The 13,439-nt window shown below is 41.4% G+C and overlaps 1 protein-coding gene across 3 annotated transcripts; it reads right to left on the bottom strand.

Moving 5' to 3' along the window:
* Positions 1-6,179: 6,179 nt before the first annotated feature.
* On the bottom strand, positions 6,180-11,037 carry LOC125893670 (kelch-like protein 38). Of its 3 annotated transcripts, XM_049584471.1 has the most exons (6): positions 10,702-11,037; positions 7,978-9,196; positions 7,723-7,864; positions 7,512-7,617; positions 6,994-7,288; positions 6,180-6,779 (listed from the first exon to the last, which is right to left on the bottom strand). In XM_049584471.1, the coding sequence occupies exons 2-5, from the start codon at positions 9,177-9,179 to the stop codon at positions 6,999-7,001; spliced, it is 1,740 nt and encodes a 579-aa protein (XP_049440428.1). In that variant the 5' UTR covers positions 9,180-9,196; positions 10,702-11,037; the 3' UTR covers positions 6,180-6,779; positions 6,994-6,998. The 3 variants fall into 3 exon arrangements, with proteins under 3 accessions (XP_049440428.1, XP_049440427.1, XP_049440426.1); XM_049584470.1 differs by having other exon boundaries at positions 6,180-7,288; positions 7,978-9,193; XM_049584469.1 differs by having other exon boundaries at positions 6,180-7,288; positions 10,702-11,036.
* Positions 11,038-13,439: the final 2,402 nt, after the last annotated feature.

Below are 13,439 nucleotides of genomic sequence, written 5' to 3'. Positions count from 1 at the left end.
TTCATAGTATTTACAGACATGCAAAAGACCCCTCAAACACACACACACACACACACACACACACACACACAGAGGAATAAGTGCAAGACCAACAGACCCACAAAACCATGGAGTGATCGTTTTGCGCTCACGTCTCTTTGTAGTTCTTTTATGTCTTTTTATGGTTGTTTTGAGTCTTTTGTATTTGTGGAGGCTCTGGTCAAAGACATAAATAATTAAGAAGGAAAGAAAGAAATCCAACTTCTCCCTTCAGGCAAGGAGACACTTGGTATCTGCAACTATTATACCTGTGCTGGATTATGGTGATTTGCTTCTCATGAATGCCCCTGACCAGTGTCTAAAGGAGTTAGACGCTGTGTATCATTGTGCTTTAAGCTTTATTACTGGTTGTGGAAATTGCATATACCACTGTACTTTGTATGCCACTGCTAAATGGCTGTTTTTGTATGTCCACAGGCTCTCGCATTGGTTGGTTTTTATATATAAATCTGTTTTTGGCCTGGTTCCCTCTTATCATTCCACATACCTGTGCAGAAACCTAAATCAGTACAGCCTTCGCTCTCGTAATATTCCTCAAATTCAGATTCCAAGGGTGAGAACAGAACTTGGCAAAAAAGCTTTTAATACGCTGCCCCTTCATCCTGGAATAATTTACAGAAGGATCTGAAACTGGCAGAGTTGATCACTGTGGGGAAGATTAAGTTGAAATTAAAGGATTGGGAAATTAGCTCCTTTAGTCAATGTGACTGTTCCTAATTTATTTTAAAGTTGTACTCACATCATATTTGTTCTTTTCCTGGACCTTGTATTGCACGTTAATTGTATATGGTGGTTTTTATGCACTTGTTGGGTATGACAGTTGTGTATGTCTGTTTGTCCTTGCAACTTGTAACAGTGTATTATGCTGCTGTTTTGGCCAGGTCACTCTTAAAAAAAAGATTTTTTAATCTCAAAGGATATTTATGTCTATATACATATGGCCAACTTAAAAAATATAATGCATTATTGTGTATCAAAGGCCCTGTATACCCACACAGGTGTTTTTAGATATGTGGCTAATTGGTCAGGCTCAGGTTTGAGTTGTGCAAAGCTATGTGTGCTTATAACTGTGATTAAGTTATAATTCGTCCTGATTCTTAATTCATGAGAGCACCCCTAAAGTATGCACAAGATTAAAAAGAGGATAAAACCTGTTGCTGCACCTCCTGGATAAAAGGCCATTTTGCATAATGATTTTTTTCTTTCTTTTACTTTTTGAACTGTAACATTTTAGTGGTGATATTATGTATTTTTACTTAAGTATACTTTTGTGTGCAGAACTTTCACTTGTGACAAAGTGGTTTACATGGTGGTATTGCTTCTTTGCTGACATCCCTATAAACTCATACAAGTATGTGATATAAGTGAAATCAGACTGCAGCCTACTTCTGACTTTGTTCCAGACCTCATTCAGGAACCTGCACTTTGAAAACCTCTGGACTATGACAAGTGTCACCACAGTTTTTAATGGTTAATGTATTGGTGATGATGAAAGTAATTGCTGGTCAGGAAGTGTTTCGCCCAGGCTTATCAGCACTAGCGTTTTGTTGCTGTAAATATAAAGAAAAAAATTCAGTCTCACAGTAACGTGGCTTTAAAGTCCCATGATTCTTAGTCACTCACGGTATTATAAATAGCTCATCCTTTGGGTTCCTCCAGAGTATAAGGTTGGATTGTGCAGGAGTGTGTGTGTATTTCTGTGTCTGAAAGGGGGTTTACCATTGTATTTCAGTTATCCCAAAACAGCACCAACTGATCTGTGAGGACTGGCTCAGTGTATTTTGTTTATTTTGGAACAGTGCCATTCAGGACAATGTGTAACTAAGTCTGTCCAGGCCACTGGGTCAGCTCTTATCAGCTTGATTAAACACATGACATATTTACACAATGATGTGTGAGACTTTTGGGAACAATCAGAAAGAGTCGTGTATTGGGTTTGTCATCAGCATACAGTGAGAATAATAACAAAGGCATACTTTTAGGAAGTGCTGTTAATGTCTCACCTAAAACACGCCCCTGTCTGATCTCTGATGTCATGTGACTGATGATGCAAGTTCACTTCCTAAAAATCCTGCAGCATGAGAAGCTCTTTTTGTGATCATTCTCAGAAAAAAGCCATAGTGGTTGATGTGCATGTGTGTGTGTGTCTGTATCCATGTGAGTGAATGACATGTCTGTCTGCATTGAGGCAGTGGGAGGAGGGAGACAGAGGGGGAGTTCTGGTGCCTCATAATTCATGACACTCTATACAATCCGCAAAACATGTCAGCAGCAGCACATGGTGCACACTGAGTGTGCACTTCTTCCAAGAACCAGCAGGCCAGTGTTTCAGCTCATCCACTGTTGGAACATATCCTGTGGGTGGAGCATGACCAAGCTTGCTGACTGATGTGGTTTTTGCGATGGAGGCTCAACACTGATGCTTACAAACTATCCTTAAGTGCTTTAAAGTTCAATTACTTTGCATCAGTTGCCTTTCTGTGATATTCACAAAGCATTCACAACTATGGAAAGTGGTTCTCCCTCATTTCAGTCTTAGTTTTATTGAAATCATTGAATTAATTAAAACATTACTGCACTGTTCATTAAAGATCCTGTGCCGCTGAAGCTTTTGGAACAGGTGCATTGTGGCTTCATGTCTGAGGTTTTAATGTAACACCCTGATAAATGTAAAAGGTCAAAGCTCTGCACACACTCCGCATGTTAAAATATGTCAGCAACAAGTCACATGAGAATCTATTAAAGCACATTGGGCAGATGTACTCTGACTAGATGTACTTGATGACTTACAAATGCAGCCATTACAGAAGTAACCCACACTGAAATAGTTCAACAGTTCCTCATGTGGGTAACCACACAGAGCCACAGTGGTGCGTGTAAAAAAGGGGAACTTAAAGACTAAAACAGTTATTATCATGTAAACTGTAGGGGGCATGCAGTGATGTGCATGTTGTTGTGACTCCCAGAGGTCTAATGAAGTCTATTTCCAGAGTAAACCAAACTACAGGATGACATGGAAAGTCCCTGCAAGTGTTTGGTAACTGACTAACTGAGAAAGAAGCTATGACCTAAGGCTCTAAAGAATATCTGTTTAGTTTATTTAGTGAATCACAAACAATCATAAATCAGAGATTTGCTCCGTTTAGTGTCTGTGGCATGGCAATGTCGGTTTGTTGATCTACTTATATCCTGTTGGATGTATTGCTATGAAAGTATGTACACATATTCATGGTCCTCAGAGGATGAATCCCATTGACTTTGGTAACCCCCTGACTTTTTGCCAAGCACAAGCAGTATACAAAATTTTGTATAGCTAATAATGATCCTAAAATGATGTACCCTAAGGATATTGGTAATCATCCAACATCCCATCACCTTCAACTGTACTTTGAGTTTTTTAAGCATAGACTGTAAATAATAGACATAGCCACGGTGATGTCACCCATTTGTTTTGTAGACTCTTGTTAGAGGCCTTGAGTTTTGTATTTTGAGGGTCACCATCTTTCATGCCAGATGTGATCATGGTTGGATGAGAGGGTGGAGTTGTGGAGGAGCACAGGCTGGATCTGACTCATAGGTTGTGGTGACGCATAGCTGACCACTTGTCACTCAAAACAGTCACGCCCTTAATTATGCATACTTTAAAGCCTTAATCAATGTAAACATGTGGGTTATATGAAAATCCAGCCACTGTACAGTTGGAATGTTGAAATTAGCAGTAGAGACCTAAACTGATTTTTGTAAACATGTTTATTATTCCTATATATTATAGGAATTGCGTAAGCATCATTTTACAGTCACAGTTTGGTTCTAAGTAGCAAATGCATGCTTCCAATGTAAACTAAGATGGTAAACATTGCAAGCAACTTACCTGCTAGACATTAGTATGTCAACATTGTCACTGTGAGCATGTCAGCACATCGGTGTTTACAATCTACACAGTCTCGTTCAGTTCATATGTCAGTATTTCTGAGACACATGGATGCATGGGGCATAAAATTAGAACAAATTAAAAGGTTAGTAGGGAATCATCTCGCTCCCTCTCCTCTCCTCTCTCCATGATCCCTGTTTTTGTTGTGATGTTGTGACCAGACGGGACAGCTGTCATACCCGACCCTCCAAAAACCTTAATCACAAACACGCACACACATGCTTTCTCACATATACACACAGTCACACACACACACACACTGACACACACCTGTTGCTGCCTCTCCTAGTTGAGTTTCATCACTCGCTCACATTCTCTGTTGTGAAACCCAGCTCATCAGTTTCTCGCCCTCTCACATCTGCCAGCCATGGCAACCAACAGGACCACACGCCTCACGTGGTGTAACATTCGCCTCTTGTTTGTTTCTCAAAATAACACCAGATCACCTATAGTTTTTCCAGGCCCCCACCTTTTCTCACCCGCTCCACCCGCTGTCCCTTGGACCCTATTCGCTGGCAGTGAGCGACTGAAACCTCTGACCCAGTGACTTTTGGTTTCAAAGAAATGCACGCAGTCCTGTGTAATACCTCCTGGTCACACTGTGTTTACTCCACACGAAAAACAGCTGACATTGGCCTCTGAAAGGCATTGATGAATGAAATTATGTAATCACTTTAGCTGATCCTGACTTTACTCTGAATTACCTGCATCTTTTCATATTACCACCAAAGAGCTCAATATCGATCCAACATTTGTGCATTTCTATGATTCAGAGGTTGTCTACACATAGCTCTCAACGTGGAGGCGCCTGAGCCTGCGGCTAGCAGCTAACAGTGCTAAATGGGCCCCCAAGAAGTGCGCAGGGCTTTGAAGCCCATGATGCCCTGCAGCCCAAAAAGATGTTTTCCCATTAACTTAAATTGGGAAAGTGACGTCAGTAGATGAAGTTTTCTGAGGTTATAATCGTCACAAAATGACTAGTTTCACTATCAATATTGAATTAATTTGGTCTGACAACATTTGGAAAATCTAGAGGAACCCCATGATTACATCATTTTATCACCATTCAGTTTCGCGCAATAGTGAACCTGAGGTTATCCGTTTGGCTGGCGGAAGTTAGCTGCTCAGCCGCACTCAGCCACACTTGTCTGCGCTTTGCCACCATTAGTCACTAGTGCGCATTCTCTATGGGCCACACCGTGCAGAAGTACTGCCAATAATCCCCAGATCATCCCGGTGATTTTATATGTGTCAGTTAAACCATTTTGGCCTCAGGCGCCACTGAGCAACTTTCATACCAATGAATGGGGCCCCCCGTTCAATGCTGTATCCAGTTCTCTTAATACATCCATGGGTGATAACAGCACAAATAGTGTTAACAACACCAATGGTGCTGACAGACCTAACAGTGTCAGTGTCACTGGAGGATGAGCTTTACACTTCTGAGCAGCTTTTGTGACAATGGCGTCCCAGTATCAGCAGTAACCACTGTGTGGGCGCAGAGCAGAGTGGCAGTGATTAGCTAGCCAGTGGGATACACACAGGAATTTACATGCACTAACATGCACACGCTGTTGGACTGTCTGGACCAGAATGATCCGAGAAGCTCGGATTACGACACACTCAGAGGGAGCATGATTTTGTTTTCTGCTGAGGACACCATTACTCTACTATATGTTCACATAGCCTGGAGAGTTTGTCTCTATATTGATGTAATTAATGTAATTTTAGAGTTCCTTTGAATGTCATAATCAGAAGTATCTCAGCCTTCTAAGTTGTGGTTCCTATAAACACTTCATCAGTGATATTTTGTCCTGCTGGCTAATCAGGTAACAAAATCTGGATTTGATGTCTCCCATTTTCCTGCTCATCACCATGTGCCATTTGTATGAGCAGAAACATTTATGTTAGTCAGCCCTTTTGGGCCACTCATGGCTTTAGTTTCACCTGCAACAGATGGAGCAGCACATTTCAGCATGTTCTCCGTACTGGATAATATTTAAAGCTCTTCTTTGTAAAATGATACCTTCTCTATACTATCTTCCGTGTGCCCCTGTGTATGGATGGCAGGAACCTGCCCGGGCATATGAAGGTCCTGTGTGGACAGGAGTGTGAGGAAGGGTCAGACAGACACACAGTGACACATACAGGACACGTGCTGCTCACATTGCATTTGCAGTCAACTGACTGTGAAGAGAGAGGCCACATGTATGGATTAAATTTTTATTGTAAAAAGACGATAGTTAAAACCAGAAAAAGCAGTACAAAAACATCAGAAAACTTTATAAAAAAAACCGGTAACATTTAATCTTGAGGCTTTTCTTTTACCCTCAGATTCACATAGCAAAGACGCCCATCATTATTTAAACATAAAGTAGATATGTATGATATGTTGTGCATTATATCATACTAGGATAATGGGTCCACAGCAGTGGGAAAAAAAAGCTAAAAACAATACCAAAGGTTTTTTTTCCCTAAGGCTACATTTTGAACAAATTCTTATGTTTTTTTTTTATTTCACCACTGCATGAAATATTTGGTAACAATGTTATCACAATACTTTCATCATCATTTTACATTACAGTAACAGACAATGATCCAAAAGTTCACAGACAAAGCACCAGGTTCAGACCCAACAGCTGAGCACAGCTTTGACTTGCACCAAACAGTACACAGCCCCAGGATTTAAACATGACAAGTGAAATCTCATGATTTAGTGTGGGCTGAAAATAGCACTTTCACCCTTTGTGGAGTCAGACAGGTTGAGAAGAGGGCTGTGCAGCAGGACAGCTTGTGTGCATAGGTTTGGCTGTTAAAACAAAAACATAGAAAAGACATGGAACACAGGAAAGTATATTTCCAGGTATAAAAATGACTCAGGTATTTAAAAAGTCATATATATGTAATATATGTATGTTTTAATTACTTGAGGTATGCTTGATTTAGTAAGTCAGGGACTTTTAAAAAGTCTATTACTCATGAAAGTGGGAATAGTGCGGATCTGCTAAAAAATGAAATCAGACCTCATCTATGATTTCGCCCATGTCTGTGAGACATGTGTCAGAGACAGCGAGCCATGGTTAAACAGTTTATATGGCAGAGTCCCCTTAGATGTCCAAGTGTCTGTCTTTGGATCATAGCACTCAAAACTGTCAGAGTCCTCGATGACGTCGTGGCCGTTGATGTGACGTCCACCGGTGACGTAGACTCTGTTGTTGAGGACGGTTGCCGAGTGATGCATCCTCCTCTCCTTCAGGTTGGCACACTTGATAAACTGGTTGGCCTTGGTGTCGTATGCGATCACTCTCCTGGTGTATCCTGTGACAAGGGAGACATTCATTTGAGCGCGGCGGCATGTGTGGCTCAAGCAGAATGCTGTGAGGTATTTCTTATCAGGAAATAAATCAATACCAATGAATTATAGCAAGATGAATGTGGTTCTCTTTTTTAGACTGCTTGTTTTAGCTGGATCAAAGGTGCGATGTGTGCACATTTTAAAAATAAAAATGTATTATTAGCCCTTATCACCACTATTATCTACCTCCAATGATGTAGATTTTGTCATCTGCAATGGCAGCAGGAGCAGACACATTCTTCACTGTTCTGTTCTCCATCTTAGACCACATGTTCCTGGTTATGTGATACACCTGCATGAAGAAGGGGTGAGTGGACATAGATTGAGGGAGTGAATGAATGGATAGATGAATTAATGGACCAATAAAAACACAGAAAACAGTGTCTTCGGGTCCTACCTGTATTAATCTGACAGGGTTCTGCATGGCATCCTCCCCTCCAAACACATAGATCCTCTGATTAGTAGCAGCCACTGCAGGGTGCAAGACAGCCTCAGGCATAGGTGTCACAGACTCCCACTGGTTGAACATACTGTTGTACCTGATAACATTATGAGAGATATTATTTGTCACATTTGTGTGTGTGATGCTGTACGGGTTGTGAGCTATTACCAACAGAAGTTTTTGACTGAGGATAAAAATGGTGCACCTCACCTCTCCACACTGCCTGTCAGTCTTTTATCTGGTCCAAGGCCTCCCAGGACAAAGATGAAGTGGAGGTAGGAGACACTCTGGTGGGCGAAGCGTGGCTCCAGCATAGGCTCTGCCGTCCGCCACTGGTTAGTCTTGAGAGAGAGGGTGTAGACGGTTGCACTGACTTGGCTGTGCTTTGTGTTTGTCGTCAGGCCTCCGATAACATACAACACACTGTGAAGGGCGACATAGGAGGCTTTGTACAGACGAATGGGCAGCTTGGCGAGTCGCTGCCATTTCTCGCTCTTCTCATCAAAGACGAGGGCCTCCCTCGAAGTCTGCTCGTTGTTCTTCCTCCCTCCTACCACCACCAACATGTCGTGGCAGGAGTAGCGCCTCGGTGCCACCCACAGAGGTTTGAATTCAACTGCTGTGTTATCGATGCATTTTGTGCTAACGGAAAACATCAGGCGTCTCACAGATTCTATGAGCTCGGTGCAGAGGGTGGAGGACTGGATTAGAGGGTCGTTGGCAATGAATTGGAAGAGGTAGGTGGGATGGATGTAGCGGAGGCGAACTTTCTTGAAAAGGTCACTGATGGCACCACGTCTGGAAATAGGATCATGGTGGATCCAAGCAACAAGTGTCTCAAAGACCTGCTCCTCCTCCGCGCAGAGACCGTCATCCTCCAGGTATCCCATGAGCTCTGGTAAGGAGAGCTCACACAGATCCTCCGATGCCGACACATCGGAGAAGCTCTTCATGGCCATTTCTTTTGCTTTGTCTTTCAGACTGTTGCAATTCATGATTTCAGAGAGTCTTATCATGCTCAAACAGTTGTCAGGGCTCAGCTGCTCCTGGAGGAAGCTCGAGCATGCTTCAAAGAGGCGGCCATATTGCAACATGGATGCCGCCTGCATCAGAGGCAGCACAATATCCATGCTGATACTGATGAGTCCTGTGTAAACATAGTCGATGATTCTGCTCAGAATGGCAAATGTGACACCCTTCAAGTTAATCTTGGTCTGCTGTGTCTCTATGAAGTTGTTGCAGAACATGGCTCTGAAGTAGGGGCTGCTGGAGACCAAGACGTTACGATGACATGGAATCTCTGTGTTATCCGAACACAGTGACACATCGGTCAGGATGTTCTCCTGTCTCAGTCTGTTGAGCTGCAGGAGCAGGTTGGAGGACTGCTCCTTGTCTTTGTACTGGAAGACCATGACTGTGGACCAGTCTGCTGAGAAGAGAGACCACATTGTTAGTGTCAAATCATTTGGTTTTCAGGCTCTTTTAATTTATTGTTGTTGTTTTTTAAATAATTTAACCTTGAGCCTCCTCCATCAACCTGCATGAGCAGTCACCATTTCTAATTTAAGCCTTTCAGCTACATGGTTGCTCATTTAGTGGCCATTTGAGGGCTTGCTGTAAAATAAAAGATTATCAACCATGAAAGCTGTAGCTGGTAATTTCTGCAAAAAAAAAAAAAACCTTTTCATTATGCTGAAACTGTCACTATATTTACACACACTAACTAACTCTAATTGTAAAAAAATAATACTTCCCTGCCTACTAAATTGCCTTAGCGCTTGTAATGGCCTTACCACACTGAATGAAAACAACCAGTCAGAGCCGAGCAGTCTCTAACACAACTGCTAATTATGTTAATTACTGCTCATAAACTGCAGTCAAACTAGGCAGCATTGATCAAATGGATGGATTCTGTTACTACAATGCCTATTTCTCATCTCAAAAGTTTTCAGAAACATATTTTATTGTACTCAGGGATGTAAATATAGACAGTGCAGGCAGTGCGGCCTGTAGAGAGAGGAGAATGGGCCTTTATGAGTGATTGCCACCTTGACAATATGCCTGTGTCCAAAGAAGAACTCTCATTAACTTAAAACAGTTCCATTTTACTTTATATGCCCTTGAAAATGGCAATTATGTTTATTTTTTCTTTATGTGTAAAACAGTCAATAGCATCTATAACATAATTATATGCTTAGTCTATACCTGTAAATTAAAGTCAGTCTTAGTGGCCTATTGTTCAACTGTTCCCAACATAGAGCTGGTTCACAAACTTTCTTTGTATTAATATTTATTTAAAGTATTTATTCTCGAAAAGCTTTGCCGCAAACCACAGCCTGTAAATAATTTTAAAACCTGTTCCACTCATGACTAAAACATTAACTTTGTTAAATGACTTTAGATTATTGCCATCGGGCATATGGGCCCAATTCAGAGCTGCTGCGATCTTTTACAAACAGGGCCGACAGAATACCTATCTGATTATTTTGGAGACTGGTCATCTAAGTAGATAACTCCAGAAACACCTGACAAAACTTTCTGCTGCCAGATTGCCGTTCATCATCGTCATGGAATAAGTGATGCTTCTGTCGAGTGATGGTGTTTTATGTGCTGCCTGTTTTTGTTTTCTCTTTGGCTTTTGAAAGTGACTGCTGCTTTTTTTCCACTCCGTTGCATGTATTATATATGAGTGCAAAATGTGCAAAATATCACAGATAAATATATTAGTCTACATTTAAGGCAGCCCAATACAATATGTCAGCTTTAACCAATGCTTCTAAACACAAGTTCTACTTCACCGTGTATGCTAAGTATAAAAACAATCTTTTGTTTGATTAATATTTACATCAGATATATTCAAAGCCATGCCAATATCACATATTGGACGTATGAAGTCTGATGCCCCTGACAGCCATGCTGTAATACTTGTCTTACCTGCTCCTCTTCTCTCTCTTTATGCGTTTGTCTCTGTTCTTGAAGCCAGATCTCAGCAGAAAATCTGATGCCTTGACATTTTCCTGTGCTTTCTTCCTCTTTGCTCTCGTGTTGATGCTGTGTGACTGTATGTTCTAAAGGGGGCTGTCTCTTTGTAGGAGCATGCTTCGTTCTGTTTTTTTTTTTTGTTATGGTCTCTTTCCACGAGGCCTCTGTGTACATACCTCCCCTAAAAATAGAGCCTCTCTTTGGCAACACGGCTGTAGACTCACATGTGACACATTAGAGGGTTTTTTTCTCAGTATATGTCTGACTCCCTCGCTTAACCTGTGTCTTTCCTCTTACTCTTTCCTCACTCTTCCTGTAATATCATACACTCCCTCCTGTACTTTCCCGTGTTCTGATCTCTCCTTTCTTCTCGATAACTTGCATTCCTATTCACTCCATCATCTCTATCTCTGTCTGCCACATGACTGTAGGAGCAAAAACAGCACTGATACTTGATAACACCCGTTTTGCTGGCTGCTCACACTGTTGAAAACACAGAGATACAAAAACAGGATTATCTTACTGTAGAAGCAACATAAACACAGAGATAGCAACCCCATGTAAAACATACCATAACTGCTGGCATCACAACAAAGTCATCACGAGCTCAGTTTCAGATTTACCAAGAGGCTTAGGTTAATGGAGGAAAATGAGTTTGACTGTGGCTTTACAATGCATTGCTAAATGTTCTTGGCTTCTCTTTTACACATGGTATTCATCCTATAAGCATGAAGGAATATCCTGATTTAAGTGTACATCAGCAACAGATGCATGTGTTCCCTATCTTTGTATATGTTAAGCTCATTTCTGTCTCATGTGTTTCACGCTCCCTGAAACAAATCAAGCGTATTCACTAAAGCTTTCATGGAAGTGCATCCCAAAATGTTCCTGTTCCTTAAAGCTGGAGGGAAATCAAAGCTCGCCGGTCTGTTTCATACATGCAGCTACATAAAAACAACTAGATTAGAGTGCATTTTCAGTCGTCACAGATGAGGGATGTGACATGTTTTTCTTGTGCTCAGGCTTGTTTACAGAGCTCAGCAAATCAGACATAAATAGCTGCTTGAGCTTCGACGACCACTACACTGCAGTTCAGTGTGGATTGCACAACAAAATCACCAGCATAAACCATAAACTACTTGTGCTTCCCAGCTTTCTGTGTGGACAGTTTGTAATTTTGTCGTTTGTGGGCTACACTGTAGCAGATACATGCATTGATACTCTGAAGCTGACATGCACAGGAGCACAAATATGACAATAAATGAACTATATTATAAGGCAGACTGAAAACATACATGTAATATTAACAACTGAGGTCACAACATGTGACAAACCAGCAGTCATGTAGTCAGCAGTCAAAACTAAACAGCACCATCTAGTGTTTGTGTCTACAAAATGTATGTTTGGCAATTATGGAAAAGTGTCTTCCTTTCTAATTAACTCCCTGGCATTTTTTACTTTCTAGAATGTGGTCAAGGGTGTGTTTCAAGGTAAAATGCACAATAAACAGGTCACCTAAACTCAAGATAATAAGTTGTTATCTATACTTTCAGGACAGCCCTGACTGCATCGCACGGCCAAATGTCAAAACTTAATATCTGCCCTTCCTGCGTTAAATCGACATCAAAACTATCTCATTGATCTGTGCTGTCAAGGGCAAAGGCTTAACTTGTTTGCCCGGAGGACAGCAGTGTCATTTTATAACCCATACTGTCATATTCAAAGCTGTGATCGCATCCTTTAAAGTTAAGCACATTGTCTGCTATCTCTGTTCCTTCACCTTGACATAAAGGACTCATTACTGTCTGCCTTTAGGCAACAACTATATTAAAAGTTAAGACTTTGGCGCACAGTGTGCAGCAGAGCATTTTCATGCAGCAGTATCACTGTTGCCACCCACCGCCCGGTGCTGTGTCTTCATATCACCAAATGATTATCTTCTCATAAGCACATGGTCTAATAGAGCCATATACCCAGGGGATTTAGATCTTGCTGATTAGTATCGTGTGTGTGTGAGTGTGTGTGAGTGTGTGAAGGGCAGACATCTCTCCTTGGTCAAATAAAAGACTATTTGAAAGTGACATGGGCAGTAACTCCACACTGAGTCTATTTTCTCTTCTGTACTTGACTTCATTTGATTGCGCTCAGTGCTGGCCTGCGGGTCATATTTTGCTTTGCATATGGAGTCCTTGTTTTGTTTTTTACCAATTAAATATGAGTAGTATTGAAATCATTTAAATGCACTGTGATGAGCTGAAGAAAACAGATCATTGGACATAAACAGAGAGGAAAGGGAGGCACTCATCCGTAAACAAGCCCAGATAATGACTCCTTTTCGTCTCTGTTTGCTCAATTAAGGCCTTTTTTATGAAAATCAATGTGAACATGAATGAAACCCTTTTTGTCAGTGCTGGTCAGTACTATTCCACTGTCCAGAAGGGAAGAGTTAAAAAGCAATGAGGTTTCCTGCAGACAATCAAGTGTTCAGCTTCTCATCAGCACTTCATCCTGCTGTCTTTTGTCATCTGACTCAGTCAGTATGGTGCCTGTTTCTATCCCTAAATCATATCTCTTCCCTCTTGTTTCGTGATAAAACTGAGGCTTGGTCTGATGCGTAGTGGTTTGTCACTTTGTCGTATCTGTTTAGATAACTTGCCTTGGCCCTGCAGGCACCGATTCTGCGCTTGAAT

The sequence above is a fragment of the Epinephelus fuscoguttatus genome, linkage group LG8, assembly GCF_011397635.1.
Source record: "Epinephelus fuscoguttatus linkage group LG8, E.fuscoguttatus.final_Chr_v1".
Lineage (NCBI taxonomy): Eukaryota > Metazoa > Chordata > Actinopteri > Perciformes > Serranidae > Epinephelus > Epinephelus fuscoguttatus.
Note: the sequence above shows the minus strand (reverse complement) of the source record. Positions and strands in the feature narration are given on the sequence as shown.